The following is a 15,416-nucleotide window of genomic DNA, read 5'->3' as shown; positions in this document are numbered from 1 at the left end:
CCCATGAGGGGCCCGGTGGTGGACCTGCAAGGCCGGTGGGAGTGCAAGGAAGCCCCGCGAAGGCTCTCCCTGGCCCCAGGCAGGCAGGGGTGGGGAGAGGCAGGGAGGAAGCAACTTACCCTCCCTCTTCTCCTGCCTCCTCCTGGCTGAATGAGGGCCGGAAGCGGGGCGACCGGAAGCAGGGGGCGGGGCTTCGTCATGTGCCCCGCCCCCGTATCTCACCCGGGGGAACTGCGATCCCCCCCGAAATGACCTCTGGGGCTGACCCTTTCCATGGACTGTGTTTTGGCTAGCCTGATCTCATCAGACCTCAGAAGCTAAGCAGGGTCGGCCCTGGTTAGACCTTGGATGGGTGGCTGCCGAGGAAGTCCGAAGTTTCTAGACAGAGATGGGCAATGGCAAACCACCACTGTTCAGCTCTTTCCTTGAAAACCCTATGGGGTCACTATAAGTTGTACAAAAGAGCAAGAGTCCAGTAGCACCTTAAAGACTGACCAAATTTGTGGCAGGGGGTGAGCTTCCGTGAGTCACTGCTCACTTCTTCAGAAAGCGCCTCCCCTGCCACAACACGCCCTCCCCATTGTAAATCAAAAAGAAACCGAACCCTGGAAATAGAGTACTGGCACCTTTCTCCCTGATATGCTAGATTTCTGCATGCAAGGGGTTTTAACTGAATTGGGGGCATTTCAAAATAGCATCTCTTCAAGTGGTCCTTCTCATTTGAGCAGTGGATGGTTCTTCCCCTTCATTCTTTTGTGTTTGTAGAAGGGGATGAGCCAGTGGCCTCTGAAACTTAATTTACTGACCGTTTTTCTTCATTTATACCCCACTTTTCTCCCCGACGGGAACCCAAAGCAGCTTGCATCGTTCTCCTCGCCTCCACTTTATCCTCACAACAACCCTGCGAGGTAGGTGAGGCTGAGAGTGAGTGTGACTGGCCCAAGGTCCCCCAGCGAGCTTCCATGGCAGAGGGGTTTTTTGAACCTGGGTCTCCCAGATCCTAGTCCGACACTTTAACTACTATGCCATGCTGGCTCTCTCATGTGTCAGGGAGTCCCAAAAGTTAACAGTTTTATTTCTTTATTTAATAAAATATTGATATCCTGTCTTTTTCTTGTGGTTCACGGAGGCTTACAATAATAGTTTAGATATTTTCAGTGAAAACCAAAAATAAAATAGCAAACTCCAAATCTCCCCCCCCCTTTAAAAGATGACTGCCATTAAAAACCCTGCAATGAGAAATACCTCCTAGCATCTCTCCTGAAACCAAGTACCCATCCATTTAACCGGACGGCCCGAGGTTTCAGATTATGGGAAATGAAGGGAAAGTTCTCTCTATTTGTTTTTCTCTACGTGTTACACACTTGAGAAACTCTTCAGGGGAAAAGAACATAAGAGAACGTAAGGGGAACCATGTTGGATCAGGCCAATGGCCCATCCAATCCGACGCTCTGTGTCACACAGTGGCCAAAACCCAGGTGCCACCAGGAGGTCCACCAGCAGAGCCAGAACTCCAGAAGCCCTCCCACTGTTGCCTCCCCCAAGCACCAAGAACACAGAGCATCACTGCCCCAGACAGAGTGTACCATCTACACCTTGTGGCTAACAGCCACTCATGGACCTCTGCTCTTAAGAACATAAGAGAAGCCATGCTGGATCAGGCCAGTGGCCCATCCAGTCCAACACTCTATGCCACACAGTGGCCCAAACCCAGGTGCCGTCAGGAGGTCCACCGGCGGGGCCAGAACTCCAGCTGCCCTCCCACTGTTGCCCCCCCAAGCCCCTAGAATACAGAGCATCACCGCCCCAGACAGTGTTCCCTTTATCCCTTGTGACTAATAGACACTGAAATAGAAAGGCCTGACCCAGAAGCAGAGGCTGACTGTTAAGTCGCTCGCTTAACAAAGTAGTCGGAGAGTGATTCAGCAAAGATTTAGCTTTATTCAACAACTCGAACACAACTCCAACACGGATCAACATCTGATAGCCAGAACAGCTTTTACATTGCAGCTGTCCTGCTTTTAAACTCTCCCGACTAATGTAGCCACGCCTACTGTACATTTACCAACCAATAAGGTTGTATGCATAAGGACCAATCACGGACATTCCCGCTCAGGGAGCTTGCTGACAAGTGATTGGTTGGTTCTTCCGGGGCTACCAATGCGATTGGATGGATTTGGATCCTAGCCCAGGACGAAGCTTAACATTGTACTTCAGTTAGATGATTCATGTATTGCAATGGCAGCTTATTGAATACATTACACTGACCCACTTTGGCGATACCCACAGTAATCAGGGAAGCCCTGATGGGGTCTGCTTGTGGGCCTGGCATCCTGACCTTGGGGAAATAGAAGGTGGCGATGACCCTCCGGAGGCGGTAGACGTACACCTGGGTGATACACAGCAGGAACAAGGCAACCATCGGGATGCTACAGGCCTGGTACTGTACTCGGGACATCCCTCGAGGTTCGGGCAAACACTCTGCGGAAGACAGATGGGAAGAGAGGCAGGCGGTGGGCTGGGGGTCCCAGCGTTCGAGGTGGAAATGAAAGCGGCCAGGCTGTGGCCAGAACCAGTCTAAGGGTTTTTTTTGGCACCCCAGGCAAACTACGACTTTGGCACTAGGGCTTGCCAATCTCCAGGTGGGGCCTGGATATCTCCCAGAATCACAGCTGATCTGCAGTCAACAGAAATCAGTTCCCCTGGGGGAGGGGAATGGCTGCTTTGGAGGGTGGGCTGTATGGCTTTATGGCCCACTGAGGCCCCTCCCTTTCCCAAACCCCGCCCTCCCTAGGCTCCACCCCCCAAAAAATCTGGTATTTCCTAACCTGGAGCTGCCAACCGTGTTTGGCAGTCCCCCTTCGAAAGAGAGAAAAGCGAGGAGTCTAGAAGAAATGTTTTGCTTACTGGCCCTTCAAAATGAAAAACAAGCTCTTCGGAAGGCCTCCATGAGCCGTCGTAGCTGCTATGGAGGACCAAAGTCAACTAAGATCTGGAGGGTCTAGAAGCCAGTTCATACCAAGCTTCCCTTCAAACCAGCAGAAGAAGACCTCCTCTCACTTTTTGGCACCCCTTGAAGTCTGGTGCCCGAAGCGATGGCCTAGGTTTACCTAGCGGTTGATTGATAGATTCACTGGTATGTGAAGAAGTGAGGCGTGACCAGGGCTATTTGGGGGCAGGAACGCACAGGAACGGAGTTCCGGCTGGCTCCTGAGTTGGCCACACCCAGCAGGAACTCATTAGCACCCAACAGCAGAAACGTATTAGGATTGGCTACATTAGGGGTGTGTGGCCTAACATGCAAAGGAGTTCCTGCTACAAAAAAAGGCCCTGGGTTTTGACAACAAACAAGGTAAAGAGAATAAGAAGCAAAAGGTGGGTATGGCTGGATGACCACACTTCTGGTAACATGGGGGTGTGGCCTAATATGCTAATATGCTGTGCTGTCAAGGGTGTGGTCTAATATGCTAATGAGTGTCTGCTTGTTGGGTGTGGCCTATTATGCTAGTGAGTTCCTGCTGGGCTTTTTCTACAAAAAAAGCCCTGGGCGTGACTCACGAAAGCTCCTCCCCTGCCACATATTTGGTTAGTTTTTAAGGTGCTCCTGGACTCTTGCTCTTTTCTACAGCTACAGACAGACTAACACAGTGACCCATCTTGATCTATTCACTGGTATGGTAAGCCAATAATCTGTAATCTATTGTAGAAGGGTGCACTAAAGGCTAAACGCAGCAGAGCATTTTGTTGTTCTGCGCATGCGAGCCAGTCAGAGAGTTACACAGAGGCACTTGTCAGTTTCAAGCTAATAAGAATTATTTGTTTAGGGAACTCCATTCTAGACAGTAAAGATGAGAGATAGATAGCGATAGGGACAACTGCCAACCTCTCTCCCTCTCTCTCCCTCTCTCTCCCTCTCTCTCTCTCTCTCATCAATGGTGCGACCTCATTTGGAATACTGTGTGCAGTTCTGGTCACCACACCTTAAAAAGGATATTATAGCTTTGGAAAAAGTGCAGAAAAGGGCAACTCGAATGATAAAAGGGTTGGAACACTTTCCCTATGAGGAAAGGTTAAAGCGCTTAGGGCTCTTTAGCTTGGAGAAACGACGGCTGAGGGGTGACATTATTGAGGTTTATAAGATTACTAGCAGTAAAGCCCGTTGTGGAAATAAATACAACGAGATCTAGAAAGAGGCTCTGGGGGAGTGCTCTGGCTTTGGGCAAACAGTGTCTGATTGAGTGTGGGAGAGGAACGGGCATTGTTTGACTGGGATTGCCTGTAATTGAGAGGAAGTGGAAGGGGCATTGTTTTGCCTGTGATTGAGTGCCTGGGTGAATTTGAATTTGAATAGCTGCTGCCTGACCTCTGCTGGGGGAGGCCTCTATTTAAGGAAGCACCTTGCCAGAGGCAGAGGAGACCAGCTGAGCTCTGAGCAGGAGCAGGAGAGAGAGCTGTGAGAGAGGTGAGTGGGTTTCTTTTACTTGCTTTCAGCTGAGAGAATTCAGCTAAGGATATTTTGTGGGAAAACTGTGTTTAGCAGTGTGTGGAAGCACTTAGAGTTCTTGCAGAGTCCTGGCTGATTGAGTGTGGGAGAGGAACGGGCATTGTTTGACTGGGATTGCCTGTAATTGAGAGGAAGTGGAAGGGGCATTGTTTTGCCTGTGATTGAGTGCCTGGGTGAATTTGAATTTGAATAGCTGCTGCCTGACCTCTGCTGGGGGAGGCCTCTATTTAAGGAAGCACCTTGGCAGAGGCACGAGCCTCTGGCACGAGCCGAAGGGTGAGCTAAAGGGCTCTTTGCCTGTGGCTCTTAGCCTAGGGACTCTTAGACTAGGGGCGCTGTAAGAAGCCCAAAAAGAGCCAGAAAGACAAGGCCCTAGGCTCTTTGTCTTTCCCGTAAAATAATTTGACTTGATAACAAAACCCACATAAATACCAAGGGTTTAAAAGGGGGATTATATTTATTTATTTTAAAAGAATTATGAAGCCAGAATGCCAGCAGGGGGTTGGGGGCTATCCAGTGTTTTGCACGGAGTGTCACATGTATGACTATCTGCCCACTGGGCAGAAGTCTTGGGTGTGTCCTCGGTGCAAGGAGCTCCTGGTTCTCAGGGAACGTGTGTGCTCCCTTGAGGCCAAGGTGGCTGACCTGGAGAAGCAGAGACAGTCAGCTAGGCACACAGAAAAGACTCTCGGGGACTTGTTAGCTTCGTCCCACTCTGGATCTGGCAGCCCCGCTGCTGTCAGGGAGCATGAGGGTCTAGGGGAAACAGGGCACCATGCTGAGGATAAGGGGAATGTGCCCTCAGAAGGGACCTCTTCCCCAGCTGGTGAGCGGCTCTCCTTTTGCACCAAGGAACCATCCCTGAGCAGGGTGGGAGGGGGGCTCTTGGTAGTGGGTGATTCGATCCTTAGGCAGGTAGACAGCTGGGTGGCGAACCCGCGTACTGACCGTATGGTGACTTGCCTGCCTGGTGCGAAGGTAGCGGACATTACGCGTGTTTTAGATAGGCTGGTAGATAGTGCTGGGGAGGAGCCAGTGGTCGTGGTGCATGTCGGCACCAACGATGTGGGGAAATGCAGTCGTGAGGTCCTGGAGGAGAAATTTAGGCTGCTGGGCAGGAAACTTAGGTCCAGGACCTCCAAGGTAGCCTTCTCAGAAGTGTTACCTGTTCCACGCGCAGGGCCGGAGAGACAGGCAGAGATCAGGAGTCTCAATGCGTGGATGAGACGATGGTGTAGGGGGGAAGGGTTCAGGTTTGTTAGGCACTGGGATACTTTTTGGAACAAGAGGGAGCTGTACAGGCGAGACGGTCTCCACTTGTCCCGAGAAGGAACCAGGCTGCTGGCACTTAAAATCAAAAAGGTGGCAGAGCAGCTTTTAAACTGAATATTGGGGGAAAGCCGACAGGAGATGAAAAGTCTCTGGTTCGGGTTGGCTCATCTGAGAGAGGTGAGGGGGTACCGGTTGCTTTTCTACAGGGAGGTGGATTGAAATTGTCCACAGAGGCCATGGCTGGTGACATGGACTGCCGGACAACGACTCGAGATAGCAAGAGGAAGGATGCAGGCTTAACTTGTAAGGGAAATTACAGCTGTTTCTATACAAATGCTAGAAGTGTCCGAGGTAAAATCGGGGAGTTGGAGTGCTTGGTGTCGGAGGGAAAAATAGACATTGTGGGTATTTCTGAAACTTGGTGGGATGAGGAAAATCAGTGGGACACAGTGATTCCCGGTTATATATTATATCGGAAGGATAGGGGGGGAAGGGTTGGAGGTGGGGTAGCTCTGTATGTCAGAGAGGGTATAAAGTCTAGAAAGATTGAGAGGCTAAGTGAATTGGATTCGCTTCTGGAAGTTCTATGGGTTGAAATAGGGGGGCCAAAAGGAAACTTAACACTGGGAGTTTGTTATCGCCCACCAGATCAAAAGATAGAGGAGGATTATAAAATGATGAATGCCTTAAAGATAGCAACTAGACAAAAACACTGTGTAATAATAGGTGATTTTAACTACCCACACATTGATTGGGTCAATATGTGTTCTAGTCGGGAAAAAGAGATTGAGTTTCTAGACACTCTAAATGACTGTGCTATGGAGCAGATGGTCACGGAACCTACCAGGGGAGAGGCGATCCTTGATTTGGTCCTAAGTAACACTCAAGACCTGGTGAGAGATGTAAAAGTGATTGCACCGCTTGGAAACAGTGATCATAATGTTGTTGAGTTCATCATTTGTACAAATAGAGAATTGGCCAAAAAGACTCACACAACCATTTTTAACTTTAAAAGGGGTAATTTCTCTGATATGAGGGGACACGTGGGGAGGAAACTGAAAGGAAAAGTAGAAAGGGTCAAAACAATTGGGGAAGCTTGGGATCTATTTAAAACTACGATCCTAGAAGCTCAAAAAATATATATTCCGCAGGTTAGGAAAGGCACAAACAGGTATAGGAAAAAGCCTGCATGGTTAACAAACAGAGTAATGGAGGCTGTAAAAAGTAAAAAGAATTCCTTTAAGCAGTGGAAAGCTAGTCACAGTGAGGCTGATAAAACGGAACACAGGCTATGGCAAATAAAATGCAAGTCTGAGGTCAGGCAGGCAAAAAGGGAATATGAGGAGCATATAGCAAAAAACGTAAAAACCAACAATAAAACTTTCTTCAAATACATTAGAAACAGGAAACCAGCCAGGGAGGCAGTGGGGCCCTTGGACGACCAAGGGGTAAAAGGAGTATTGAAGGATGATAGGGAAATGGCTGAGAAGCTAAATGCATTTTTTGCCTCCGTCTTCACTGTGGAAGATGAGAAGTGCTTGCCCACTCCAGAACCACTGATTTCAGGAGGGGTGTTGGAAGACCTGAGTCAGATTGAGGTGATGAGAGAGGAGGTCCTAAAACTGATAGACAACTTAAAAACTGAAAAATCACCAGGCCCAGATGGCATACATCCGAGAGTTCTGAAAGAACTCAAATGTGAACTTGTAGATCTCCTGACAAAGATATGTAATCTTTCCTTAAAATCTGCCTCCATTCCTGAGGATTGGAAGGTAGCTAATGTCACTCCCATCTTTAAAAAGGGTTCCAGAGGAGATCCGGGAAATTACAGGCCAGTCAGTCTGACGTCGATACCGGGTAAATTGGTGGAAACCATTATTAAGGAAAGAATTAGTAGGCACATAGATGAACAAAACCTATTGAGGCAGACTCAGCACGGTTTCTGTAAGGGAAGATCTTGTCTCACTAACCTGTTAGTGTTCTTTGAGGGGGTGAACAAACATGTGGACAAGGGGGATCCAATAGATATTATTTACCTTGACTTCCAGAAAGCTTTTGATAAAGTTCCTCATCAAAGGCTCCTAAGTAAGCTCAAAAATCATGGGATAGAAGGACAAGTCCTTTTATGGATCAAAAACTGGCTAGTTCATAGAAAACAGAGAGTGAGTGTAGGTGGGCAATTTTCTCAGTGGAGGGTGGTAAGCAGTGGGGTACCGCAGGGATCAGTACTTGGTCCACTGCTTTTTAACTTGTTCATTAATGATTTGGAGATGGGAGTAAGCAGTGAAGTGGCTAAATTTGCGGATGATACAAAGTTGTTCAGGGTGGTGAAAACCAGTGAGGATTGTGAGGCACTCCAAGGGGATCTGTCAAGGATGGGCGAGTGGGCGTCAACATGGCAAATGGGGTTCAATGTGGCCAAGTGCAAGGTGATGCACATTGGAGCCAAAAATCCTAAATATAAATACACATTGATGGGGTCTGAACTGGCAGAGACTGAGCAAGAGAGAGATCTTGGAGTTGTAGTGGATAACTCACTGAAAATGTCGAGACAGTGTGTGACTGCAATAAAGAAGGCCAATGCTATGCTGGGGATTATTAGGAAGGGTATTGAAAACAGATCAGCCAATATAATAATGCCCCTATATAAATCAATGGTGAGACCTCATTTGGAATACTGTGTGCAGTTCTGGTCACCACACCTTAAAAAGGATATTATAGCTTTGGAAAAAGTGCAGAAAAGGGCAACTCGAATGATAAAAGGGTTGGAACACTTTCCCTATGAGGAAAGGTTAAAGCGCTTAGGGCTCTTTAGCTTGGAGAAAAGACGACTGAGGGGTGACATGATCGAGGTTTATAAGATTATGCATGGGAAAGAGCAGGTAAAGAAAGAGGTACTTTTCTCCCTTTCTCACAATACAAGAACTCGTGGGCACTCCATGAAACTGCAGAGCGGTCGGGTTAGAACGGATAAAAGGAAGTACTTCTTCACCCAAAGAGTGATTAACACATGGAATTCACTGCCACAGGAAGTGGTGGGTGCTACAAGCATGGACGGCTTCAAAAGGGAATTAGATAAGCATATGGAGCAGAGGTCCATCAGTGGCTATTAGCCACAAGGTATAGCTAGGGGCTCTGGGGCAAGTGATGCTCTGTCTTCTTGGTGCTTGGGGGGGGGGTCACCAGGGGGGGGGCGTCTAATGCCCCTTGGGGGGGGTCAACAGTGGGAGGGCTTCTAATGTCCTGGCCCCACTGCTGGACCTCCTGATGGCACTGGTATTTCTGGCCACTGTGTGACACAGAGTGTTGGACTGGATGGGCCTTTGGCCTGATCCAACATTGGCGCCTCTTATGTTCTTATGTGGTGTAGTGGTTAGGAGTGCGGACTCTAATCTGGGAGAACCGGTGGACAGTCACAGGTTCTCTCAGAGCTGTTCTCTCAGGAGCAGTCCTCGAAAGAGCTCTCTCAGCCCCACCCGCCTCACAGGGTGTCTGTTGTGGGGGGGAGAAGGGAAAGGAGTTTGTAATCCGCTCTGAGACTCCTTTGGCTAGTGAAGTGCGGGGTGTAAATCCAATCTCTTCTTCTTCTCCATTATATCCTGTTGAGTCCCCTCCCCTTCCCTCCCTAGGCTCCACCCCCAAACCTCCAGAAATTTCCCCAGCCAGCCTCAGGGACCTTACTTCTGACCCTCAGTTCCCCCAGTTCCACGAGGGCTGGAGCAGTGTAGAGAAAAACATTCCCTCATGGTTGCAGGGTCCATCCTTCGGGGAGCCGCCTCCTGGCCCGCCCCTGCCCACACTTACGCACGTTGGTGGCCTCCATCGCCATCTCCGAGGAAGTATTCAGGGCCCCGATGGTGCTACGGAGGAGTCGCGCCATCATCGTGTCCCCGCCGATGTTCACTTCCAAGTGGTGGCTGCCTGCAGAAAGGATGGGGGTCGTCACAGGCAAGAAACCCCCCCCCCCAAAAAAAACCCTTCCTCACATCGTCCACAGGGCTCAACTGAATTATTCCACAGGGGCTTTCCGCACAGGCCACAGAGTTCCCCTTTACAAAACGGTTCACAACCTTACTTGGACAAATGTTGAAGGACTTGTGGGCTGTACTGCTGTGCATAGTAGGGATGCCAGCCTCCAGGTGGGACCCGGAGACCTGGAATTACATCTTTGCCAGTTTGGTGTAGTGGTTAAGTGCGCGGACTCTAATCTGGGAGAGCCGGGTTTGATTCCCCACCTCCTCCACTTGCACCTGGCTGGATGACCTTGGGGAAGCCGTAGTTCTGATAAGAGCTGTCCTTGAAAAAGAGCAGTTTCCGTCAAGAGCTCTCTCAGCCCCACCGCCTACCTCGCAGGGTGTCTGTTGTGGGGAGGGGAAGGGAAAAGGAGTTTGTAAGCCGCTCTGAGACTCCCTTGGGTAGTGAAGGGCGGGGAATAAATCCAATCTCTTCTCTTCTTCTTCTTCTTCTTCTTATCTCCGGACTACAGAGATTAGGACCCTTGGAGAAAATGGATGCTTGGGGGGGGGGGGTGGACTCTGTGGCACTGTATCCCACTGAGGTCCCTGTATTCCCCGGGCTCCACCCCCAAATCTCCAGGAGTCACCCTACCTGGATCTGGCAACCTTACCCCCCATCCCCTGCCGGGGGCCAGGAGGGACCTGGCTAGCAACCCTCGCGTATAGCTTATTGTAAGTAGGATCCATTCCGAGCCAGTGTTCCCTCTAAGCAGAGTTAGTGTGAGCCAGCTCACAGTTTTTTAGCCTCCAGCTCACACATATTTGTCTTCGCTTAGGAAGGATGGCCTCCAGACTAATTTATGCAGTGGCCAAATCGCTTGCTCACAACTTTAATGCCAGTAGCTCACAAAACAGAATTTTTGCTCACAAGACTCAATGCTTAGAGGGAGCATTGTTCCTAGCACGTCATTTCTGAACTGCTTAATGTGTTGTGTGAAGCCTTATGCTTTGCTTTAGTTCTTACTGGTGGTTCCAGATTTCAGTAATCCTAACGCATTGGTTGTTGAATGTCCTGCTGTGTAGATTGTACTGACTCACTCCGCGTAATCCACCTTGAGTCCCCGTGAGAAAGCTGGGCTACGAACACCATGAATCGGGCCTCCGAAGCGAGGGTTTACCCGCCACCCGCCCCCACTTGGCAGCCCTACCAGTGAGGGTCCATCTAGTCCAGCATCCTGTCTCACCCAGTGGTCTTCAACCAGTTCCATCTAGCCCAGCATCCTGCCTCACACAGTGGCCTCAACCAGTTCCTCTGGAGGGCCAACAACAGGGCAGAGAGGCCGAGGCCTTCCCCTCATAAGAACATCAGAAGAGCCCTGCTGGGTCAGACCAGTGAGGGTCCATCTAGCCCAGCATCCTGCCTCACACAGTGGCCTCAACCAGTTCCTCTGGAGGGCCAACAACAGGGCAGAGAGGCCGAGGCCTTCCCCTCATAAGAACATCAGAAGAGCCCTGCTGGATCAGACCAGTAAGGGTCCATCTAGTCCAGCATCCTGCCTCACACAGCGGCCTAAACCAGTTCCTCTTGAGAGCCAACAACAGGGCAGAGAGGCCGAGGCCTTCCCCTCATAAGAACATCAGAAGAGCCCTGCTGGGTCAGACCAGTGAGGGTCCATCTAGCCCAGCATCCTGCCTCACACAGTGGCCTCAACCAGTTCCTCTGGGGAACCAGCAACAGGCTAGAGAGGCCGAGGCCTTCCCCTCAGAAGAACATCAGAAGAGCCCCTGCTGGGTCAGACCAGTGAGGGTCCCTCTAGTCCAGCATCCTGTCTCACACAGTGGCCCCAACCATTTCCTCCGGAGGGCCAACAGCAGGGCAGAGAGGCCGAGGCCTTCCCCTCATAAGAACATCAGAAGAGCCCTGCTGGATCAGACCAGTGAGGGTCCATCTAGTCCAGCATCCTGTCTCACACAGTGGCCCCAACCATTTCCTCCGGAGGGCCAACAGCAGGGCAGAGAGGCCGAGGCCTTCCCCTCATAAGAACATCAGAAGAGCCCTGCTGGATCAGACCAGTGAGGGTCCATCTAGTCCAGCATCCTGTCTCACACAGTGGCCCCAACCATTTCCTCCGGAGGGCCAACAGCAGGGCAGAGAGGCCGAGGCCTTCCCCTCATAAGAACATCAGAAGAGCCCTGCTGGATCAGACCAGTGAGGGTCCATCTAGTCCAGCATCCTGTCTCACACAGTGGCCCCAACCATTTCCTCCGGAGGGCCAACAGCAGGGCAGAGAGGCCGAGGCCTTCCCCTCATAAGAACATCAGAAGAGCCCTGCTGGATCAGACCAGTGAGGGTCCATCTAGTCCAGCATCCTGTCTCACACAGTGGCCCCAACCATTTCCTCCGGAGGGCCAACAGCAGGGCAGAGAGGCCGAGGCCTTCCCCTCATAAGAACATCAGAAGAGCCCTGCTGGATCAGACCAGTGAGGGTCCATCTAGTCCAGCATCCTGTCTCACACAGTGGCCCCAACCATTTCCTCCGGAGGGCCAACAGCAGGGCAGAGAGGCCGAGGCCTTCCCCTCATAAGAACATCAGAAGAGCCCTGCTGGGTCAGACCAGTGAGGGTCCCTCCAGTCCAGCATCCTGCCTCACACAGTGGCCTCAACCAGTTCCTCCAAAGGGCCAACAGCAGGGCAGAGAGGCCGAGGCCTCCATGGCACTGTGCCCCACTGAGGTCCCCTGTCCTCCCCAGGCTCCATCCCCAAATCTCCAGGAGTTTCCCCACCTGGATCTGGAAACCCCAACCACCCCATTCCCTGTTGGTAGCCAGTAGGATCTGGCAACCCTACAGTGATACCATAGTGTCCAACATCCAAAATTGCAATTTTCTCCAAGGGAACTGATCTCATTAGTCCAGTGTAATTCCTGTAGAACTCCAGCGCCCACCTGGAGATTAAGACACAGAACACACCACTGTGTAGAAAGGTTTTGCCAAACATCAAAAAAAATCTTATTGTATGTTATATAAAAACTTTATTTATTAATTCTTGAAAATGGCAGCTAATCAGCTCAGCAAATGGACGTACAATGTTTCAACCAACCATCAAGCAACCATATTAATATGAAAACTTCATAGGAAAAGCTGCTGGTCAGCTCAGTGGCTATTATACATCTCGCCTTGAAGTCTGACAATCTTGGCTCCTCTGTGGAACTCTGCAGCTAAATACCCAGCAGACTTGGCAACTCTGCAGCTAGAGATCTGGCAAACCTGGCATGGGGGAAAGTGCCTGTAATTCCTTGTTTTGGCTGTTGCCTTTATCCAGGCCCATAGCCACCGGGGCATTGGGGGGCAATGCCCCCTACAAATGAGCACTGCCCCCTCAGAAAAAAATAGATGTTCCAAAACAACCCCAGGCACATTCAGGGAAGCTTCAGTCTATTTTTTTCTTTTTTCCCAGGCCAAAAAATAAATCGGTTTTTAAAAATGCAATGCAATGCAATAAAATAAAATAAAATAAAATAGAGAGAGTTGGAGATTCCCACCCCCCTCCCCGGCTTACACAGAAAAGCAGCCTAGAATCAAGTCTCTCCAATCGAGAGAAGAAGAGAGAAGAAGAGATTGGATTTATACCCCGCCCTTCACTCGGAGTCTCAGAGCGGCTTACAAACTCCTTTCCCTTCCCCTCCCCACAACACCCTGTGAGGTAGACGGGGCTGAGAGAGCTCTGAGAGAACTGTCCTTGAGAGAACAGCTCTGGCAGAACTACAACTTGCCCAAGGTCATCCAGCAGCTTCAAGTGGAGAAGTGGGGACTCAAACCAGGTTCTCCCAGATTAGAGTCCACGCACTTGAGAACAGCTCTGACAGAACTATGGCTTGCCCAAGGTCATCCAGCAGCTGCAAGTGGAGGTGTGGGGAATCAAACCCGGTTCTCCCAGATTAGAGTCCACGCACTTGAGAACAGCTCTTATCAGAACTACGGCTTGCCCAAGGTCATCCAGCAGCTGCAAGTGGAGGAGTGGGGAATCAAACCTGGTTCTCCCAGATTAGAGTCCGCGCACTTAACCACTACACCAAACTGGCTCTCAGAGAGGACTAAAGGAGGACTGGAGGTCGCCGTGGAGCCGGAGCGGCTTCTTCTGCTACTGCAAGAGGAGCTGCAGGTGCGGCCAAGGTGCCCCCCCCCCAGATTTCCCCACGCCCCACCAACCAAAATTTTCTGGCTACGCCCCTGCCTTTATCACAAGCCAAAACACTTCTTCGGGTAACAGGAGCTGATTTACTGAGCGGATGTTTGGCAAAGCCTTTTCACACGGCGGTGCGTTTGTGTATTTCGCTCTTGCGCTGTGTTTCCCATTTATTTCGTTTTGTGTAACCCACCTGGAGACTGGCAACCCTACCCCAGGTCTGGGTTAAATCAGGCCCGTGCCAACCAAATCGGGATCGCGGCAGCGTGTGGAAGTTTCCCGCTGTTCCGGAGAGATCGAGCAATGCTTGGAAAGAGTTACCTGCCCACCTTCCTGATCTTTGGCTGTCGTTCAAGGGACGGAGGCTGTGCGGAAGGGGGGAGAGCGGGCCTCCCTTCCTGGGCGGGGGAGAGAAGGGCGCGGTGCCAGGGGTCGCGCACTCACTGCGGAAAGAGTACTCCACAAAGGAATGGTGTCGGATGGCGCTGAATATGTTGTACAGCAAGTAGTCGAGGCAGAAAGCCAGGAGCAGGAAGATCAGAGTTGGCAGGCAGCCCAGCAGCTCCGACATCTGGAAACAGGCAGGGTGGGGAAGAGTGAGGTGGGACTGATAACAGGGAAAAAGGCAGACTCTGCAGGGGCTGGTGGTACAGAGCGGTTGGGGGACAGAGCTTGGAGGCACCGAGTGCCTGATGCGAATCATCCCTCCGTTTGTTGAGAATGAGAGGCTGGTGACCTGCAACCCGCAAAGACCTGCAACCCAACTTCCAGGCGGGGCCTAGGGTCTGCCAGAATTACAGCTGGTCTCTGGATGACAGAGATCATAGAATCATAGAATGTTAGAGTTGGAAGGGACCTAGAAGGTCATCTAGCCCAACCCCCTGCACTCTGCAGGAGCCTAGCCGAAAGACAACCCTACGACATACCCGGAAGATGGTCGTCCAGCCTCCACTTGAAAACGTCCAGTGAAGGAGCATCCACCACCTCCCGAGGCATTCTGTTTCGCTGCTCAACCACTCTTACCGTTAGGAAGTTTCTCCTGATATTGAGCCGGTATCGACTCCCTTGTAATTTCCACCCATTAGATCTAGTCTTGCAATCCGGAGCAAGAGAGAATACATCTGCTCCATCTTCTACATGACAGCCCTTCAGACACTTGAAGACTGCAATCATGTCCCCTGGAGCAAAGGGCTGCTTCTTAGGGTGGACTCTGTGGCATCCCTAACACCAGGGGTCATTTCCTGTGGGAGCACACAGGAGCGGAGCTCCGGCAGCAAGGAGCTCAAGCGGCGGGCGGATGCAACAAGCCCCGCCCCCTGCTCCCAGCAGCCCTCAGTCGGGCCACAAGGAGCAAGGAGCAGCCAGGTAAGTTGCAGAGGAGGCCCCCCCGCCCGCCTTTAGGTACAAGCTCTCCCTCCTCTGTGAGGGCAGATCTGCGCATCCCCCCCCCCCCAATAGCTAGCAATCCAAAACAGTCCAGTGGAGCCTGAGCGGTGGG

General features: G+C 51.0%; 1 protein-coding gene across 1 annotated transcript in view; it reads right to left on the bottom strand.

Moving 5' to 3' along the window:
* DCST1 (DC-STAMP domain containing 1) overlaps window positions 1-15,416 on the bottom strand; it is a 47,533-nt gene that overhangs the window by 5,716 nt on the left and 26,401 nt on the right. Inside the window, exons 11-13 of the mRNA XM_015419104.1 lie at window positions 14,363-14,489; window positions 9,581-9,697; window positions 2,339-2,481 (exon numbers count right to left, since the gene is read on the bottom strand). Of these exons, the coding sequence (XP_015274590.1) occupies window positions 2,339-2,481; window positions 9,581-9,697; window positions 14,363-14,489 (387 nt within the window). The remainder of the gene's footprint in view (window positions 1-2,338; window positions 2,482-9,580; window positions 9,698-14,362; window positions 14,490-15,416) is intronic.

This window comes from Gekko japonicus, unplaced genomic scaffold (assembly GCF_001447785.1).
Source record: "Gekko japonicus isolate JY-2015 unplaced genomic scaffold, Gekko_japonicus_V1.1 scaffold25, whole genome shotgun sequence".
Lineage (NCBI taxonomy): Eukaryota > Metazoa > Chordata > Lepidosauria > Squamata > Gekkonidae > Gekko > Gekko japonicus.
Note: the sequence above shows the minus strand (reverse complement) of the source record. Positions and strands in the feature narration are given on the sequence as shown.